General features: G+C 36.7%; 1 protein-coding gene across 1 annotated transcript; it reads left to right on the forward strand.

Annotated features, from left to right (window-relative positions):
* The first annotated feature begins 12,491 nt into the window (after positions 1 to 12,491).
* LOC137632591 (oplophorus-luciferin 2-monooxygenase non-catalytic subunit-like) lies at positions 12,492 to 21,669 on the forward strand. Its single transcript, XM_068364621.1, has 4 exons — positions 12,492 to 13,167; positions 20,416 to 20,580; positions 20,909 to 21,010; positions 21,407 to 21,669. The coding sequence occupies exons 1-4, from the start codon at positions 12,555 to 12,557 to the stop codon at positions 21,544 to 21,546; spliced, it is 1,020 nt and encodes a 339-aa protein (XP_068220722.1). The 5' UTR covers positions 12,492 to 12,554; the 3' UTR covers positions 21,547 to 21,669.
* The last annotated feature ends 1,079 nt before the right edge of the window (positions 21,670 to 22,748 follow it).

Here is a 22,748-nt window from a genome sequence, read left to right on the forward strand (position 1 = left end):
GAAAGAGGTAGAGATGGAAGAGGAGGGATGTGGGAGTTTAGAATTTTCTCAAATAGACATGTTAAGTTCGAGATACCCCGCTGGCAATCATTCTTCGTACTTTCAGGCAGAGAATAAGTTGACGGCTAACCTAAGGTGACCTCAGGAAAGAGACATGACAGGTCACTGATGACCTCATATCGCAAGGTTTATTGTGAAATTAAGCTAGGAGGAAAGTGCTGAAAAAGATAACTTGAACACATGTGTTCGAAATATCATACACTTTAATTGTAATCTCCACTACAATGATATAGATGAAAAGAAAGGCACCTTTACACATTTATATACAGGTACAGTATACTTGTCCAATATATGATCTACTCCTGTGGAATATTTTCATTCAATAAAACGAAGATAACCACTTGACGGATAATACATATTTGCGCTGTCAGGGTGTAATTAAATGTTACTATATTTCATTACATATCACAACGGTCATAGTTCATAACTCAAATAAACGTTTATTGCCCAATTACAGTTGACAAAGAGATATCTGGGCTCAAGTGCATCGATAAAATGTCAAATTACTTACTCCTCAATCACACGTCACATGATTAGAGAGATTAACACGGGTGGTAATAACAGTAAAGTAGCATTAATTATATGAAGTCCAATACATATCTTATTCAATGATGCATTTTTAGCTAATATTTCCCCTTGTTAATCAAAGTGTATGTACGTTCATGACGAAGTGTTTTGCGTTCGTAATATACACACACACATATATATAATATATAATATATATATATATATATATATATATATATATATATATATATATGTATGTACATATATACATAGATATATATAGATATATATATATATATATATATATATATATATATATATATATATATATATATATACTGTATATACTGTACATATATAGGTATATATATATATATATATATATATATATATATATATATATATATATATATATAGATATGTAGATACATAGATATATATATATATATATATATATATATATATATTTATATATATATATATATATATATATATCGAGAGAGAGAGAGAGAGAGAGAGAGAGAGAGAGAGAGAGAGAGAGAGATAGATAGATACATATATATATATATATACATATAGTGATATATATATACATGTATATATATATATATATATATATATATATATATATATATATATATATATATATATATATATATATATAATGTAGATACATAGGTATATATATATATATATATATATATATATATATATATATATCGAGAGAGAGAGAGAGAGAGAGAGAGAGAGAGAGAGAGAGAGAGAGAGAGAGAGAGAGAGAGAGAGAGATACATATATATATATATATACATATAGTGATATATATATATATATATATACATGTATATATATATATATATATATATATATATATATATATATATATATATATATATATATATATATATGTATATATATATATATGTATATATATATATATATATATATATATATATATATATATATATATATATATATATATATATATATATATATATATCGGGGTGTAGCGATGGTAGGTAGAGCAGCTGGTCGGGACTACGGTCCACCACAAACCCAAAGCAAAGTCCTTCAAAAGAAGGCAACCGTGTTACCCCCATACGAATGGGAAAAAGGCACGCAAATAGAAGTCATATATATATATATATATATATATATATATATATATATATATATATATATATATATATATATATATATTTATATATATATATATATATATATATATATATATATATATATATATATATATATATATATATATATATATATAGCATCTCCTCATACGCCTATTGACACAAAGGGACTCGGCTAGATTTCGATAGTCGTCTCTCCCTTGAGTTTTTAAAACAATAATTCTCAATTCATCATCTACACGCGTTATAGTCCTCAGCCACGCAAGCTTGGGTCTTCCAACACTTGTAGTGCCTTGTGGAGCCTAGTTAAAAGTTTGGTGAACTAATATCCCTTAGGAAGTGCGAAGACTATGACCAAACCATCTCCATCTACCCCTCATCATGATCTCATTCACATACGGCACCCGAGTAATCTCTCATAGTTTAACTTCTAATCCTGTCTACTAATTTAACTCACGATATTCTTCTGAGAGCTTTTTCTCAAATCTACAATATCTATTGGACATTGTTTCACTGCCATACAGTAATATTGATCTCGCAAACTGATATACAGTATAACCGGATTTTTATACGTAATTTCAGGCGATTTGATTTCCAGATTTTACTCAATGTAGCCATCATCTGATTTGCTTTTTCAATCTTTCATTAAACTTCAATTCTGAAGACCCTGTATTAGAGATCATAGTTCCTAAATAATTAAATGATTCTACCTCATTAATTCTTTCTCCTTCCAATGATATTTCATCTTCCATTGCATATTCCGTCCTCATCATCTCTGACTTTCTACTATTTATCTTGAGCCCAACCTCCCGTGATATTTCATGCATTCTGTTTAATGTTTTGGATAGTTCTGCTAATTCTATTTCATCTCTTTGGGATTCTACCCACATTTCCCAATTTTTCCTTACTAGATTTCTGGTTTTTTTTTTTTTTTTATAGATTTCAATGATCTTGCTTACGAGCTTTTCCAGCAATATCTTGTACCGATTCAAATACATTTTTGTTAAATTACTATTTACGTCATCTTTACCTGCCTCCATATCACATTGTAGCTGGGAGTACCTATTTTGCATTGCTAAACTAAGCTCATCAGCGTTTTCTCGTATCACAGGAGTGTTTATATCCTTAAAATTACCTTTTATCTTTCTTTGCTTATATTTACACAAAATTTTGCTTCTCACCATTCCATGTTCACTTGACTTTAATCTGTTTATCACTGTAACATCTTTAAATTAAATAATCACTGAGGATAAAATCTATTTCTTTTTTCGTTTCTCCGTTTGGACTTCTTCATGGCCATTTTCTGCGTTAAAAAAAAAAATCGTGATTATGAGATCGTTTCTTTCGGCATTTCTCCTCTGTCCTTCCTTTTGCCTACTGCTGATTCTCTACCCTTCTTTTGACCTACTTTAGCAATCAAAACAAATCTAAGTTTTTTCATAGAATCTACGTAAAATCTATATAAAAAAAATTATATTTCTTCCTCAGTATGGGATGTTGTTAGTGCGTATGCTTAAATGATCCCCAGTTTTTACACTCACACACACACACACACACACACACACACACACACACATATATATATATATATATATATATATATATATATATATATATATATATTTATATATACAAATATATATTATATATATAAAAATATATATATATTATATATATACAAATATATATATACATATATATAATATATATATAATATATATATAATATATATATATAATATATATATATAATATATATATATATACATATATATATATATATATATATATATATATATATATATACATACACATATATCTATAATTATTAGTTTCCAACAGTCAAAACTTTAGTAAAGTAGAGGGGCACTAAGTAGTGTGCAGACCTCTACCGCGGCAGCTTATTTCTTGACCTTTTGCTCGACCTTGGCCTTTGACCTTAACATGTATTAATTGGCGTGGATTTTCATACACTCAAATATGAATCAAGTTTGAAGTCTCGTGATAACGATGTCCAAACTTAAGGCTGATTACGTGGATTGGGCATTTTGCTTGACTGTGACCTTGACCTTTAGCCTTTGACCTTCCAAAATTTAATCATTTCCAGCTTTTTACATAAAAGTTAATCCCTGCAAGTTTCATTAATCTACGTTTAAAATTGTGGCCAGGAAGCTGCTTACAAGCAAACACACAAAAACATACACAAACATAGCAAACATAGGGTAAAACATAACCTCCTCCCAACTTCACTGGCGGAGGTAACCAATCACCCAAATAATAAATTTAATTCTATACTAATTGTAGTTAACATTATCTTACGGAGATAATTGCATAAATTTTTGTAATGCTAAAAAAAATAACTTTTTGAAAGAATGAAAGTGAACCCTATTAATGAAAAGGAATCATACTCATACAAATTCCTCTTTTAAAAAACAAAGCAGTTTATACTTACAAAGATAGAAAAGCAAACTCAAAAACATTTGCATCAAAACAACCAAATCAAGAGATGATTTCTCCCACAAAGTCACGTCGCCCAGTCTGCAATCAACACCGCCATGAGCAAGTGATGGCACGGTTTGGAAACTTATCCTCAGGGGAAATATATTAGCATCTGCCAGATTCTGAAGGAAAGGTAAACTTTGCTCATTTGAACGCACGGAAAATGGGAAAGATATCTGGAGACACGGCATTTGCAGAGCCACCACCACCGTCGAATTTAAATCGACTTCTTCTATAAAATAAAAGAGAAGAGGAAGCTTAGCTGGGACATTTCAAGAAGAATGTAGCAATATTGCCAAAATGCATGTTACTAACGTCGTTCAAAGACATCAAAACACAATTCAAGGAGCTTTATGCATTCGGCGCATGAAACTAGCATCTTAAACTTTCACAGCACGAAATATTATTCTTCAATTTTCAGAGAAAGAAATTCACAGGATGTATCAAAATTATTTTTCAGACGCAATGCATTCACAAGGAAAATGACAATTTGCAGAAGGAATGCATTTATGATTTACAGCAGTATTACACAAATTAATGCTGACTAAAAGAATAACGATTATATTGTAATGAAGCAAAAATAATTGGACAAGTACCAGTAATCCACATGAAGACATCAAATATGATGCCGATCTCACTTCATCGAATGAAGGCGTGTTCAGGAAAAATTGGTTATTATTATTTTCACTTCAATGGAATTTCAAATTTAATACTTTCTTGTTACCTGCCGCGGATAGTTAGTAGAATAAAAAAACTTGTTGATTTACAAAGTAGGAATGGAGTAAAAAAAAAATATGGTACAGGGGAGGAACTGTAACCTTTCGAAAAAGGGAGGCGGGATAAAATATGGAAATATCAAAATTCCTTAATTTTCATAAAGAAAAAAAAATTACGAAAATGAATCATTAAATAAAACGTCCAGATCCGTCCCATTCACATGCAGCATTTCAGGATCCTACAAGAAATATTACCGCATGATTCAACAAATAAATATACGTGAAGCAATTTGATCCCTTATTTGTAATTGAAATCAACCGTCGCTTGCTATAGCTTTTAAACACTAACACTTCAGTTGGCGTCGATAGTATCGTCCAAACTTGCGTTATTTCAGTGAAATTATAACAATTACAGGGACCAGATGGCATTTAAAAATTACACCAGACGTACCGTGTTGTACACTAATCCTTATTCATCTTAGAGGTAAAAAATACCTTATACGTTTGTCCTTTCTATCTTATCTTTAACAAACAAACCATAGTTTTATAACCACGCTTCTTTGGTAACCTCCTTTTGTATGACCATTAGTATCCTCCTGTACGTGTCTTAGTGTTTAACACAAGCTGGAAGTAACATAAAAAAATTGTACCCTGGTCATAAACAAATAACAATATTTTTTATTTTTCTAATAGTAACACGATGGGTTTCTCAGGTCGAAAGTAAGTTTGTTTTAGTTCTCGCTTTTGTATGCCCGTTTTCTAGATGTATGTGCAGCAAAATGTCTACGGGAGATATACGTATATTTTGGCTACACAGCAAATTATTATTTGAAGCACACATCAAAGGAGCTCGAAATTAAATCATACATAATTCTGTACATAACCTCCACTGGGAATCTAATCCAAACATGTCTCATTATCGCGATAAAAGTCTTTAAATAGAGCCTACAGAGGAAGGGAAAATGCTCTCTCTCTCTCTCTCTCTCTCTCCTCTCTCTCTCTCTCTCTCTCTCTCTCTCTCTCTCTCTCTCTCTCCTCTCCTCTCTCTCTCTCTCTCTCTCTCTGCATATACTGTATAATATATATATATATATATATATATATATATATATATATATATATATATATATATATATATATATATATATATATATATATATATATATATATATATATATATATATATATATATATATATAATATATATATATATATATATATATATATACATTGTTCGTGATTTTGATGAAAAATATAATAAAAAAAAATAGACTGCAAACACTATTGCATCGACTATTCAGGGACTAGTCAATAAACCAACTGCGTCTGGAGATTTTCGTTTTGTTATTCAAATAACGTTAATTTCATTGTAACATTCAACGGCGACCAGTTAGCTTTTAACTACCGATATCTCGCCGACTGATGACCACTATCACAAATCGCCGAAATATATGAAAACGTTGAATCATTGAAGATGAAAATGTCTGATTGAAGTGTGATGTAACAAACTTGAAAATTATCAAAAACATGATGAAACAGATATAAATCAAAAATTCTAGTGAAGAAATGAGGATTAGAAAGTTTACCAGTAAGGAAATGAAACAAATTGCATAACTATTTAGAATACAGGAAACCAAAATAGATAACTAATTGAATTGTACATACTTCTGTCATAGAAAATTTGTAGTTAGGCAAAATGTAGCAGTTTTAAACATTTCTGAGAGTAAATCTTCATTTCAAGTATCGAAGTTACTTTTCTTAATAAATTACTAACGAGTTGAGCAAAATTTCTAATCCCACTATTTTTCCTTTTCATTTGCTATTAAATGACACTAGGCTAAAATAATTTTCTGAGAAGGTAAATCTATCATTTCTTTAATAGTACCATATAAAATTATAATATAATAAAATATAATATATATATATATATATATATATATATATATATATATATATATATATATATATATATATATATATATATTATAAACAAGACATTTTTTCATGGTTTTTTTTCATTCGATTAACTTTAAGAATATTTTCTTAAATCCCTCCCCCCCCCAAAAAAAAAAAACCTAAACTTGCCCCATTCAGAAACAAAAGATTTATTCCTGAAACACTTATATTATACATGACCACTAGTAAAACCCATAATATCATGTATTTTATAACAATACAACACACACATTTCCTTATTCCTCTTTTCACTGAGTATTTTAAATAGTTCAATCTGGTGTTGAGAGAGAGAGAGAGAGAGAGAGAGAGAGAGAGAGGAGAGAGAGAGAGAGGAGAGAGAGAGAGAGAGAGAGAGAGAGAGAGAGGGATTTACTAATGGAATAAGAAAGACCCATAATGATAAATTACCTTCAAACTAAACGAGATAAATGGATGAAAGTGAGATGGAAAGGTACCAAAAAGAAAGCTTCGACCCTTTAGAAGTCCACAATGTCTAATAGCATTGCCAGAAATGACTCATTTGGGGTTATGTCCTCCGCCATAGCTTGATGTACTGCCCATAGCAGTATTGAATGAGGCTGGTTAAATTGCCCATTCCGCCTCCCTTAACGACAATTTAAGCAATTCCGGTTGGTTCATTTCATCTATCCTGGAATGGTACTTACATGAAAGGTTTATTAAGCCCTGATCAATGAGCATCTTTGAACCGGAATTCTGTTCTTAAATTATAAGTTGAAATTGAATAAACGCATACTGAAATGACAGTCTCTTCGATGAAAAAAAAAAAAAGCCGTTAAACAGTATAAAATAATTCTACAACAATAAAAGTACGTACAGCAAATGAGAACGGAAAATGTGTGCAACAGCTGATGAAATTCTTCGTGTTAATGTGAGCAATACTCTGGAAATTTTCCAAGTAAAGAAAAAAATAAGCTATGGACGTAGCAATTAAGCCTTTTGGATGATGAATTGAGAAAATAAAAAAATTTATGATGAAAGACGCTAACCAAGTGTGTAATAACTTTATAAAATATTAATCAAGTAAAAAACATCAAGATCTCTCTTGGATAAATTAATGATTGACACAACCGTGTGAAAAATAACCTATACCTAATAATTATGTGAACTGACACAGCGATGTTATGTTTATTATTACTGGCCAAGTTACGACCTTCGTTGGAAAAAACAAGATGCCACAAGTCCAAGGGTTCCAATGGGGAAAGCAGCCCCGGTGCGGAAGGGAAACGGAGATGTCGTGAATAAGCTACATGTGAGAAATAATATATATATATATATATATATATATATATATATATATATATATATTATATATATATATATATATATATATATATATATATATATATATATATATAGCAAGAACAAGAACAGCTTTAAATAGTTATGTAGTAATTATTCTATGAAACGAGACATGTCAACATGTTCAACGGAAGAACATTTCCAAAAAGACCTATCTTCACATAATGTTTTGCTTCATTGCATTATTATGTAGTTTTACCGGCTATGAGACTTAGGTACAATTCCACAACTACACAAATGAATTATGCACCGTTCTTTACAGCCCAGCATTACTCTGTTGAGTAAGCAGTGGAAATGATACTCAATGGTTACCTGACTATTATGGGGAAGGACAGAACCAGAAGACATGTACCAACTGGAACCATAACTTTTTAAGGTGGCGCAGACAATACAGTTTTAACTTTCTTGGACTCAAATAACGAAACACGTTAACTAACAGATTAAGAAGATCACTCCACAGCCTGGCCATAACTGGAATAAATTCTAGTATATTTAGAAATGAGCCTTATTACGGAGTACAGTAAGGTGAAGAAGGCACGACTGTTAGAAATATCAATAGGCCTGGTATTACGTACTGGATAGTTTAGTCTGGGAGATTCTGAATGTAAAGGATGGCCAGAATTTTTCGTTTCATTGAAGAAGAAACATACCGAATGTATCCAATAAAGTAAAATTGCACTTAATTATCACATCTAGGATTCTAAATGAAAGGTATGTAGTTGGATGTTGAGGAGCCACTGTTTTTGACTTACAATCATATTTGAGTCTTGTTCAACTTAACCCCTCCCCCAATAATTTGCACCATACTAATTTTAGCTAGATCTCTATTAACGGATCCAACAACCATGGGTATACATTCATAAGATGGTGTAATACATACCAAGTAGCATTACCTGCAAATGCAACAAGCTTGTCTTCAAAGCCAAACCTCACATCATTCGTTATAACAAGAAATGTGGGACGAGAATACTACCAAGAGGAACACCTATGAGTAATGTTACATGCCTATAGTAACTGTGTGCCCACATTACATTCCTATAGTCACTGTGGTGCCTACCAACAATTACTGATAGCGATCTATAACTTACAAATTCAGCAATGATTCTAAGAAATGGCCTACTACTTTTATTTGTTCAAGTTTGAAAACAAGAGCCTTATGATTAACAGCCAAAGGCAGCATTAAGTCTAGGACAATCATACGAATTTTCCGACAGCAATTAAGGGATTTCTGTAAAGCATTGGTGATTGCAAAAAAGGGCATTTATTGGTCCAAGGATTTCATGCAAATTCATCACACACTACCTTCAGCAAAATAAGTGCAAAAGCATTAGATAAAGTGGGAATTGTAAACATTGGGCGACAATAGGGAGGGTAAAGATTCCATTGGTCAATGAACCTTACTTCAAGAATCAAAACGAGCGCAACGAATTTCTAATTCTAACTATCCCGTCAGGAAAATTGGAGATGAGCTGATGATTTATCGACAAATACAAAATTCTGTAACCTTGGCTGTAGAAGAAAGATTATCAAAGACAAAATTCATAGAGTCGCTAATCTCTGCTGAATATTTTCATTTTCGTACTTCATTCTCTGCATGTTCTTCTTGCGGCATTTTCTTAAAGAACGGCTTTTGACCAAGAGGTTATAGTTGTGGATTATATGACTCTTCATTAATAGTATTAAATGTATACGATGAAGGAGTCCGGTTTCATTTCCCATATCATTCAGAGACGTCCAACAGGACGTTAGCCGGGCAAGGCCAACCCCCAACTGTGGTAACCAAACATAGCAGTATCCTCTCCAATAAAAAGCTTACATTCACGGTCAAGGGCAGGGACCGATCTGCTACCATACTGTACTAGCCAGGAGGCTATAACACAAAACATTTGTGGATGTTAATGTTAATGTACTGGACAGAAGGCTATTATAACAAAAGACTTGTGGATTTTTATGTTAATGTTGCCAAAGGTAGTCCTGATTCACAAAAAGGAAGGCGAGAGTTTAGACACTACTTTAAAGTAAGTGGGCTGTTAGGTTATAACAGGCATTGAGCTTCAAAACAAATACTTGTGAGCAAGAACGTCACAAAAATTCAAGTAAATAAAACATGAGCTAGCAAGCTTACACTTGTTGGTCAGCGAGTAATAAGACAAAAAAGAAATACTGTTTTCATCAAAGGTGTCTTACCTTAGGTGGAGAATTATTTACAATGAAACTTAAGCTTGATTTCATAAATTCGTATTATCAATGTTATTTGGATTCCAGGATCTTATTTTACATTTCATTGTTGTTTTGCACACGTCAATCTATTGCCTTTTCTCCTTCCCCAGATTTTTGCGAGCTCTAGTGACCCATTCTGTTATTCTTAATGTTCTTACATCATCTGTCATTCTCATTATATGTCCTACCCATGTACATTTTTTTTTCTTACATGTTCCAATATCCTCTACTTTAGTTCACTCTCATACCCATGTTGCTCATTTTCTTTCCATGTCTCTGAGTTGTAACTAGCTTATGTTCTAAGGTTTTAGTAATGCTCCAAGTTTCCCATGCATAAGTTAATACTGGTAGGACCATCTGATTCAATACTTCTCAATTTTAGAGGAAGTGGCTTTTCATTTTTCATAATCTCATTTTGTTCGCCCATAACCCTTATTTGTTGTTTCTCTGCACTTTCATTCAACATTATCCTTGGTTAATTCATATTCATTTTCAGTCCTACATGTCTGCTTTACACACACACCCACACACACACACACACACACACACACACACACACACATATATATATATATATATATATATATATATATATATATATATATATATATATATATATATATATATATATATATATATGTGTGTGTGTGTGTGTATATATATATATATATATATATATATATATATATATATATATATATATATATATATATATACTTCCTAATCCTTGCATGAAAAATCTGTAGAAGTATTTGTTCTATGCAGTGAGATTAATTACCTTTTTAAGAGTACTACTGAACTCTGTCATAGGTCACGTGTGTGAAGTCTGATTCATGATGTGTTTCAAGCCTATTGGTGACAGTATATTTTTATCACAGAGGAGAAATCCAGAAAATCTAACAATTCAGCATATTGACAGAGCAACATTCCATTTATTTACCGAGGGTTAAGCAGTACCCCTCGTGCGATCATAAGAGCAAGTGGGTACTCGTCAGAGTAACGGGCTGTGTAAAGTGCGTTCACAAAACATTTTGTAATAAAGTGAAAAACTCATGTTCCGATGTCTCATTATTCGTTGACATGGGGAGATATATATATATATATATATATATATATATATATATATATATATATATATATATATATATATATATATATATAATATATATATATATATATATATATATATATTATATATATAAAATGTTTACTAAATTATTTGACTATCGCTTGTTCTCGCCAACATTAGTAGAATTTCTCTTCATTAACAATAAATCTAATCCTTGGGCTAAATTGCCTCGTTGGTAATGATAATCTCATTAACATTTTGAAACTTTCTTTATTTTACAACTGTATCGAATAACTAAGAAAATAGGGCGTCAAAAAGATTATTTTGGCATTATAAGTATTTTCTAGTTTAAAAAGATAGTGTATAAATACTTATTTATCGTACTTTTCCTCATTTTTAGTATTTCTTCTTCTTCTTCTTCATATAACTATAATTGTTATAACACATGTTGTTATTATGTCTATTATCATTTTTTTTATTGTGCTGTGCCTTCTCCGTATTGCCACTACTTGTCTGATTACCAACGACAAGATTGAAAAAGTATGTTTTGTGGTTTATATGAATCATTATTTCTTTCAGTTCTATAACCGGAATATAAAAAAGCTATAGCCATTTAGTCGTCGGTGCATAATATTACAACAAAAAAAGCAGCAACTTGCAAACCCTCATAGAATTCCAAAGTAAGAAAATAACTGAACTCATTAGGTAAGAGTCATGAAAAACAACAGTTGCATGTGCACATTAAAAAAAAAAATAACAATAATATATTCATGAGTTCCATGGGATAATACCATAAGTGTAAAAGATGCAAGAATGAACATTCAAACAACAATTAAGAGAATAAAAATAAAATATATAAAAATAAAGAAGCTCACGTATTCATTACAATGTTATATTTTTAAGTATACAATATAAACGTTTCTGGAATACAGTGTAATAATGCAAATCTGATTAGCAAGCCGACAACGCTTATCAAAATTTCTCATGCAAGATTATTTATTGATAATGCTACTATTGTATAAGCTGACTATCAGTACGCTTCCACGCATCTTCTACTACATACAGCGCACTAATGGCTATATACTTTTCTCTTGTCGTTCCGGTTTTAATTCTAGTGGATGGAATTGACGGTCAAACGAAGACATGTCCAGCACCTGAAGATATTTTCCCCTGCACTTGTAAAGAATTTCATTACCCGCCGACTGAACTGACTTGTAGTGACGTAACGAGCAACGAGCAGCTGGCAAGTATTTTCAACAGGGAATTTAGAGCTTCTGATTTTGGTAGGCTCAAAATTGAAAACAACAAGTACCTGACGACCATTAGACCAGGAGACTTGGGAAAGGCTTCTTTCCAAGAAATACGAATAACGTCCGGGATTTTAGAGCGAGTGGAGCCCTTAGCATTTGCTGGAAGCTATGTAACAGCTACGAAAATTACGGTTTTTTCAAACCACATTGTATCCTTTCCTTTTGAGGAGTTGCGAAATTTCACTAAACTGGAAAGTCTAGGTCTCGACTTCAATCGATTAACATCATTCCCTGTGCTGCAGTCCAGTTCTCTTCAGTTCATAAGTTTTCAAAGCAATAATATAGAAGGCCCTCTGCCGGCGGATGCTTTTCAAAAACTACCAAACATAACTGAAATTGGTGTGCGAGGTTTAAACCTTCAAACTTTATTGCCTGGTAAGTATTTGCTTATAACTAAATGTTTTTTTTTTTTTTTTTTTTTGTCAAAACTGTGGTCATTATATTTATTGTTGGACAACATAGCTTATTTGTTACTATGTTTGCAAGTAATTATACTTAATGGTAACTGAACGTGCCAAAGACTCGAACTTCTGAGGATTAAAAAATGTATTTTGTTTTTCTTAAGTAAATATTAAGGGACATTTCATATAATATATATATATATATATATATATATATATATATATATATATATATATATATATATATATATATATATATATATATATATATATATATATATATATATCACAAATTTTTAGTAATTTGTATTTTTCCTAACAATACTTACCGAGAAACACTTCCTTAGGAGTTACTGGAACCTCCTCTCAAACGACCAGAGTTTTGTGTAGTTTACCCTACTTCCATTTTCTAGCGGTAGGTCTTGCGGGGGAAAACGTGCCCCGAGGGCAATGCCCAAGGTAGGTCACGCGTTAGCCAGTTTGGGTCTTCAGTAAGTTTTAAGTAAGGAACAATACTCAAGAACAGTGAGGCAACTGGGGGACGGTAGGGGGGGGGGGGGCCATGACCCGAAAGTGTTTCTCGGTAAGTATTGTTAGGAAAAATACAAATTACTAAAAATTTGTGATTTGTTCCGACACAGAGAATTACCTCGAAACGCTTTCTTAGGAGACTTACACTTTAGGAGATGGGAGTGCCTCCCAGACATAGACCCGATGGTAATTAAAATAAACTACACAAAGGACTCATTAAGTGCGTAACTAACACTCACCCTTCAAAATATTCCTTGTTGTGTTTGATGAATATTGACGACTCTTGAGACTTGTCTATTTTGTAAAAGACCCGAGGACGACTGATAGTACGAGAAAAAAGGGGGAAGAAGGAGAAATCAAAAGATAACCATACTTGTGTCTAGAGCATTTGTGATTAGCGATTGAACCTGGGGCTTAAGCCGTCAAACCGGATGAAGCGCCGAGAAGACTGGCCCAATCGAAAACCCATCTAGGGACTTCCTCGTACAATCTTTGAGATAGTGAGCGGTGAATGTCGACTGATTCGAACAAGTTCCTGCTCGAAGCACCTGAGCCACCGACATGTTCTTTTCAAACGCTAGAGAAGTGCTTAGGCCTCTAACGTCATGAGCCCTCGGCTGTACTGGTACTGTACGCCCCTCACCTGAATAAGCTTGAATAATCACTTGTCTGAGCCAGAACGAAACGGTTTTCTTGGAGATGTTCTTTTTAGTTTTACCGCAGGATACGAAGAGGTTCTTAATAGTCGGACGGAGCTTTGTCGTTCTTTCAAGATACTTCCTAATCACCCTATTACAGGGCACAATTTCAAGTCTTCCTGATTACCTGAGTTCGGAATTGCTGGGACCGTAAAACTTTCAAACCTAGGATCCCAAACGGAAGGATTCTGGGTCTTGGCAACGAAGGAGGGAACAAACTTAAAGGTGATATCCTTTCACCCTCTAGAGTGCTCTACTTCATACGACAATCCATGTAGCTCGCCCACCCTCTTAGCTGAGGCCAACCCTAATAGGGAGACTGCTTTGAACGTGAGATTCTTGTCCACTATATCTTTTAAGGGTTCGAAGGGTGGTTTACGGAGCATGTCTAGCACCCTAGCCAGGTCCCAACTCGGAATTCTGGGGGAAGAAGGAGGACATGCTTGTTCAAAGGCCCTGATGAGCATGGAAATATGCCTGGAGGACCCCAAATCTATGCCCTTCAAAAGGAAAACTTGGCCAAGGGAAGCACGAACGCCTTTAATCGCTGGGACTTATATGGCCATCTTATCCCTGAGATGGACCAGGAAATCCGCTATAACGGGAACTGATGCTTCTAAGGGTTCTATCTTCTTATTCTTGCACCACTTAACAAACATCGTCCACTTGGATTGGTAGATAGCCGTGGAAGATTTTCTTAAGTAAAGGGACATCCTCTTAGCTTTCTTAGTCGAGTACTCTTGTCTTCTCAGGAGGCACTGGATAACCTCCAGGCGTGAAGACGAAGGGATTGCGGGTTTTCGTGAAACCTCTGAAAGTGTGGCTGCCTCAAGAGATCTGTCTTGCTGGGAAGAGGCCACGAAAGGAGAATGGCTAGGCTTTTTAGGTCTGCGAACCACTCTCTCTCCGGCCACCAAGGCACTACCAAAGTCATCCTTAGGTCGATTGCCGTCCTCACCCTGTTGAGGACTTGTCTTATTAGGGAGAAGGGTGGAAATGCGTAGACGTCGAGACCGTCCCACCTGTGTTGAAAGGCGTCCTCCATTGCTGCTTGCGGGTCTGGGACAGGAGAACAGAATACAGGGAGTTGCGCGTTCAACCTTGTTGCAAAAAGGTCCATTACCGGGGACCCCCACATCTGAATGACGTAGCTTGCCACTTGTGGATGCAGGGACCACTCTGTTGCTACTACTTGTCCCACTCTGCTGAGGCCGTCTGCCAGGACGTTCTTTTTCCCCGGAATGAACCTTGCTGTCAGGTTGACCTCCTCCTTTTCCGCCCACTCCAGGATCTGTAGGGCAAGATTGCACAACTCCTTTGACTTCAGTTCTCCCTCCTTCTTTACATATGCCACCACGGTAGCATTGCCTGACATCAAAGCCACTGAGTTCCCTCTCAAGTCCTTTGTGAAGTGTTTGCTGACTTCTTGGACTGCTCTCATCTCCAGGACATTGATGTGTAGGGACTTTTCCCCCTCTGTCCATCTTCCCTTCGCTGTCTTTTCCCGAAGATGTGCACCCCATCCTTCCTTCGATGCGTCCGTAAACAGAAGGATTTCCGGGGGTTCGGCGGACAATGGCATCCCTTTTAGTGTGTGCCCGATCCTGCCACCACTCTAGAGCTTCCCTGGTTTCCTGAAGGACTGGCACCATTTTGTCTGGGGAACTTCTCTGGTTCCAATTTTCCTTTAGGTTCCATTGAATTTTCCTTAGATTCTGCCTCCCGTGTGGAACTAGCTTCTCTAAGGACACCAGATGTCCCACCAACCTCTGCCAATCCTTCGCCCTTCTGGGATGTCCTAAAAGGAAGGGACAGAGAACTCGGTCTAGGTTGTTCAGCCTGTCTAAGGATGGAAAGGCCTTGACCTGTAATGAGTCCAGAACTATTCCCAAGTAAGTCATTCTGTTGGTCGGGGTCAACTGAAATTTTTCCAGGTTGACGGTGATGCCCAGATTTTTGCATAACTGCAGAAGGTCTTCGCCCTGTTGCTTCAAGTCTTCCTTTGAGGAAAAAAGGAGTAGCCAGTCGTCCAGGTATCGAATTAGACGAATCCCCCGTTCGTGTGCCCATACAGAGACTGTCGTAAACACCCTCGTGAATACCTGGGGCGCCGTGGAAAGTCCGAAGCACAGGGCCTTGAATTGTAAAATCTGGGCACCCCACTTCACCCAGAGAAACTTCCTGCTTGCTGGGTGAATAGGAATCTGAAAATAGGCGTCCTTGAGGTCTATGGATATCATAAAGTCTCCTTCCCTCAAGGACGCCATGACTGTTCTTGGGGTGTCCATTTTGAAGGTGGTCTTCTGAATATACTTGTTGAGGGCTGACAGGTCTATTACTGGTCTCCACCCTCCTGTCACCTTCTCTACCAAGAACAGGCGACTGTAGAACCCTGGACCCAGAAAATTCACTGTCTCTAGGGCTCCTTTCTGCAACATCGTGGAAACTTCTCCGTGCAGTGCTGCCCTTCTTGCCGGGTCCTTGGGAACCAGCCAGTCCGCCTGACTTGCTGGAATCAACGGAGGCGGGTCTTCCAGAAATGGAATCCGGTAACCCTCCTTCACTACCGTTACTGTCCACGGATCTGCTCCGTGGAGCTTCCATGCTTGCCAAGAAAGTCTGAGGCATCCCCCTACCTGAGGCTTGGGCAGGGGAGGGGGGCCTCTCATCTTATCTTCTACGGGATGACCGGCCTGCCCGTCCTCTTCTGGAGGATGAGTACGCACTCCTGTAGGATGGAGGAGTTGAGGAAGGTCCCCTTTGGGGGGGTATTCATTGATTGGGACCATTGTCCTGAGGAATGTTCCTGCCTTCCTTGAGTTGGTACAGACCGCGAAGTCGAGGGCACGTCCGCCACGGGCCTCCTGATGAAGGGTCGTCTCGCCGACTGTGGTTTACGTACGGAGAGTTCCCTCTTCTTAACCATCCTCTCCACTAACTCTTCTGCCTTTTTAGAGGGGATAAGTTGTTCCTCCCATACGGAGATGTTCCGCAGGGCTCTAACTTCTCTGTCGGGGATCTTTACTGGCAAGTTCTTAATCGAAGCGTCTCTTCTCCTCAGTACCCAGTTCGCGGAGAGAGCCAAGGACTGGAACGTCAGAAACTTCAGGGCACCGCTACCTGATCCAAACAACTCGTTCAACGCCTCACGTTTGGCAGGCTCCATCGAGTCTGCTGGGAACTGAGTGCCCACTAAGGTGGTGGCCCACCAATCCAACCACGAGGCGACGTTGACCAGGTCCTTCGACATCTCCTCCATCATCACGGACTCGGAGAAGAAGGTGGGAGCCGATGACACCCTTTCGTCGGAGAAGCCCTGGCATAAAATGTCCAGGGCCTCCTCCATCTTGCTTGTCCCGTGCGGTCTTCCTTCCAATGTATAATATTTGCTTTGGGACTTAAGTCCCTGAAATAGTTTAGCCGCACTATAGCCTTTACCAGAGTCACTATTGCGGGCTATAACTTTGTCAATGTGGGTTCTGCCTACCCCCACATCTCTGGCCTCCGGAAGGGCTAGCGAGGATTTCTTCTGAGAGGGCGCCACCAGAAACTTGTTTAACCTGGAGGTCCACACTTCCTCTTCTTGTGGGACGGGCTCCACCAAGTTGGTGTGGCCTCTCATCAAGGAGATAACCCTCCTATATGCGGAGTCCTCCGTCGGCATCGTAATTTCGTCGTCCACTTCCTCCGTCCTAGACTGGGGAGAGACATGGTCACGGGCACCTCCGCTTGGACGGGACCCTCGGTAGTTCTCATCCTCTTCGCCGGCAGTCTCCTCCATCCTCGAGGCCCTAGACGAAGGAACAGGCTCCTCCATGAAATAGTACGACGGAGGAGCCCGTCCTCGCCTATCATCCCGATGGGGAGACCTGTCGAGGCTGCCCGACCTCGGAGACGACTTCCCCCGCTGGGCGGATTGATTGTCTCTAGGACGGGACTTATGCCTACAAAACGAGGCCCTCCTCTCATCGGCTGACGCCATGCCGAGGCTATCGGAGGCCCTTCTAGGAGGACTGTCTCCTGCCCGCTTGGCTATCAAACTTGGTCTTTGTCAAGTCCCTCAACCTGTTGTCTGGAACAAAGACCCATGTCCCTTGCGGAGAACTAGGTCTCTTGCTCTTGCTTGGAGGAGAGCGAGAACTTCCTCTCCTGTCAATAGATCCTGTGGGAGACCGCAAAGGGGAGTTCCTCCTCACAGACTGATCTCTCTTTCTCCTACGTGTCTCCTCCGACGTTTCTCACCCAACGAGCCCAACGAATCGTGCACCGACAAGTCTGACTTGCCCGTATACCTCGACTGCGAACCCGACGAAGGTTTCTTGGGACTACGTCGTATTCCGGACGTAGAAGGCTGCAAAAAAGTCTCCGGAACTGCTGACGTAGTCGGCGCCAACGACGACGGACGAACCATGAAAGGGAAGGACTCGTTCGGGCCCTCCTCCATATCCAGCGGAGACCTCATCTGAGTCCTTGGTACACCCCATGCCAACGGGTCTTCCTGCGGGGAATCCTCTCTACCGACGGCACCTTCCGCAGCCGAAGCGCCTGAGACATCCACCCATGAATCTGGCGATGAAAAAGGGACATGATTATTCCACATGGGGTCCTCCGCCGAGACGCGCTCCCCACGTACGAGAGCAACGTCCGTCGGACCCCCACAACACACACTTACGGGCGCCTGATCCGCCGTGAACATCGAAGAACTACCCGCAACATCAAACCCCTGGGAAAGAGGCACCAACTTTTCCCTTTTCACCGACTTACCTCGTCCCCTACTCTGGGTAGGGGAAGAAGACGGAACCTTACAAGAACCCTCGCCCGCAGACGTCGCAGGGGAAGAAAAACTTGTTTTCCTTGGAGATTGCTTCATAGCCTTCTTCTTCTTTGTTCCAAATTTCACCCATTGGCCCTCACTCCAGCCAGCATATTCCGGACACGTGTCCGAAGGAGAACACGCTTTTCCCATACACGAGGAACACAAAGAATGGGGATCCACATCGGGCTTCGATAAGAAAACCCCACACGCTTTCCCGGCTCTAGGCCCAGGACAACGGCAAGTATGCTCCATAGCACAACACAAAGCTCTCTAGCCACAAGCACAAAGGAAAGAAAGCACTAAAACGCCAATAAAGCACAAAAGAACTAAGTAAAAGCACACAGCAATAGCACTAATCACTCGTAAAGAAGCAAAGTCGTAAAGGAGCGACGTGTGAACACGACGCGACCAGAAAACTTACTGAAGACCTGAACTGGCTAACGCGTGACCTACCTTGGGCATTGCTCTCGGGGTATGTTTTCCCCCCGCGAGACCTACCGCTAGAAAATGGAAGTAGGGTAAACTACACAAAACTCTGGTCGTTTGAGAGGAGGTTCCAGTAACTCCTAAGAAAGTGCTTCGAAGTAAGTCTCTATGTCGGAACAAATATATATATATATATGTATGTATATATATATATATATATATATATATATATATATATATATATATATATATATATATATATATATATATATATACATATATATATATATATATATATATATATATATATATATATATATATATGTATATATATATATATATATATATATATATATATATGTTCCAAACTTACGGACTAATACGACACGTTGGAACTTTTCTTATCTTATAAGCTAGATTATTACATGTGCCTAGCAAGGACATCCTCAGACGGGGTCCTTTAACTTGTACTTGACCGACGTCCCAAGCTATACTGGCGTCGTCATAGACTCACAGAGCATGGAAAGCATTCTGAACATCATCTTTTTATTCAAAATCTATGAGAGGGTTTTCACTTTTCACTTCATTCTGATATCAAGTATTGTTATTTGCATAGAAATAAAGTAACAAAAAATCGATACTACAACTACCTAAATTATTAGAAATACAACATCAGAGTAGATTAATAATTTGACGAGTGAGTAATACATAGTATTTATAAAGTAACCATTAAAATATCTCGTTATTGCAGGAACCTTCGTAGGTTTACCTCAACTACGATATGTGGATGTTGCCGCAACAAATTTGAAAACATTGTCCTCCGGAACATTTGAACTGCCTGACCCTGAAGCTTTAGGGTCTGTAGTCTATATAGAATACAACGAAATTGAAACCATTGAAGTGGATACGTTCGTAGGTGGGTTTACACATTTTCCAAATTCTTGTATGAGTTGTAATTCACAGTTATAACTTGAAATCAACAATTTTAAGTAAGAAAATGTGATATACAAAACTGATATTGAAACAAATCAAGTAAGCTTATACTTTCAGAATTCAAAATTCTTTTGTCAAATGAAAAAAAAAATCTAACTTCAACTGCAATGAAACATCTGTCTGATCTAACTAGCCATCGGTTAATCTATAACAATAATACTAGAACTGGCGGGAAAATTCGAAATTCTATAAACCCTTTACATAGTTAATGAGTATTTTATTTTCTGAAATAAAAACGTCTCTTCTTTTAGGTGTAATTGATAATATTCGTGCCAGGTCAAACAAATTACATTTACTAGAGGAAAAGGTATGGCGGCCGTACGTGGAGGCTGGAGGAATATTAAACATCGAATGTAAGGAGAAGAATTTGTTTATTTTAAGGTTGTTAAGTGCTGTAAAACCAGAAAACAAAACTCATTGACGACTGGGGTAGAAAAAATAACGATTTTACCTTTTCATTTTCACTTTTGCTTTATAGTTTTGACTGAATTTACATTGTAACCTTATCGTGTATTCACTACATTTCAGTTCAAAAAGGTATTAAAAAACAGTAAAGTAATATCTGTTTGATTGATTGATTGATGCCAGAAAACCTCAAATCAATCAATCAATCAAACAGGTATTACTTTTTGTTTTTCTACTACCTGGAGGAGCACTAGAAACAAAATCCTCCATCTGGAATACTTTCATATAGAATAATCCTGATCATATAAACATTCGTCTTAATATTTATTCTATTTCTGTTTTAGATAATCCATTCGAGTGTGGTTGCGACATGGCCTGGCTTGTTCTTGATTCGACTTTTATGAGCCAAGTTGCAGAGAAGACAGCATGCCAAGATGGAACCTTATTCATTGATCTAGACCCTGCCCCCTTTAAGGAGTGCTAATAGAATAAACATTTGGCCATATTTCATACCGAAAACTAAACTAGAGCTACAGATCTTTTCTGTCCGTGGAAATGTAATCATTTATTCATTTCATGAAAATTAAATGATGATTAATGAAAGATTCTTTATTTTTTCTTTACCATTACTGATTCTTAAAACATAAGATTGCTAAATAGATTTCTTAAAGGAATTTGAATAATGGTAAATCATCTGTCAATCTGAAGCAAAAAGTATACATAACCTAAAAACTGGTACTACTATACTGTAACTAAGCATCTATGTGGAAATTTCAGCCTTATCACAGATGAGTCATATTATTACAGAGGGATTTCAAAATATTAAAGTATAAAACCTGTGGGGAAACTATTTTTTTTTTTTTAAATTAAGGGCAATTTTCGATTTCACATGCAACATAGTGGTACAACTCGAAATTTAACTTCCAGATCATTGCCAGCTTTATACAACTACAGTACCTCGAACCTCATTACACATATTTCCCTGTACACCCTTACCCTTTTATACAACGCCCTTCCTGGAGATTAAGGTCCCTATCAAATATGTCTTTCCCCTCCTTTTTCTACTCCTTTCTAACCCTTCCTCTCCTTCTACCTATAGATAACTCTAAATTGGAAATTCCATTCACTAACCTACAAACATTTATTCTTTTCACTTGACCTAACCATGGTCTCACCCAACCTCTTACCTAAGATCATTTTTTCACCACTGGTATATTAATACATTTCTTACCGTTTATTAATCATACCCTGCAAAAAGTTCCTTTCCTAAAAGTCACCTCCCATTTTTTTTTCATCCACACTTTACTTCCATAAGGGAGAGTTGACAAATGGTTTCATACTCTTTTTCTAGTTTCTACAATTTTTTCCAACTAATCAGCATAGGCAAACTAACCAGTATTTAATTTGTCCAAGTTATTTATCCTACACCCTTGGACCTTTATCTATACACTGTCCTTTATCTGACTTCTCAGATCATTCCATCCATTACGACATATAACATCCGAAGAAACATACGACACACTCACCTCAAGACTTATTTTCCAGCCCAACTAGTGACTTTTCTCCTTGAACATGTTTCATTTCCATCTCAAAAGCTCCCTATAGCTCTCAACAACCTATTTAGTTTACCACACAATTTTGACAGCCTTTTATAATAGGCTATTCCTATGAACAATTCTTCTTTGT

Source organism: Palaemon carinicauda, chromosome 41 (genome assembly GCF_036898095.1).
Source record: "Palaemon carinicauda isolate YSFRI2023 chromosome 41, ASM3689809v2, whole genome shotgun sequence".
Lineage (NCBI taxonomy): Eukaryota > Metazoa > Arthropoda > Malacostraca > Decapoda > Palaemonidae > Palaemon > Palaemon carinicauda.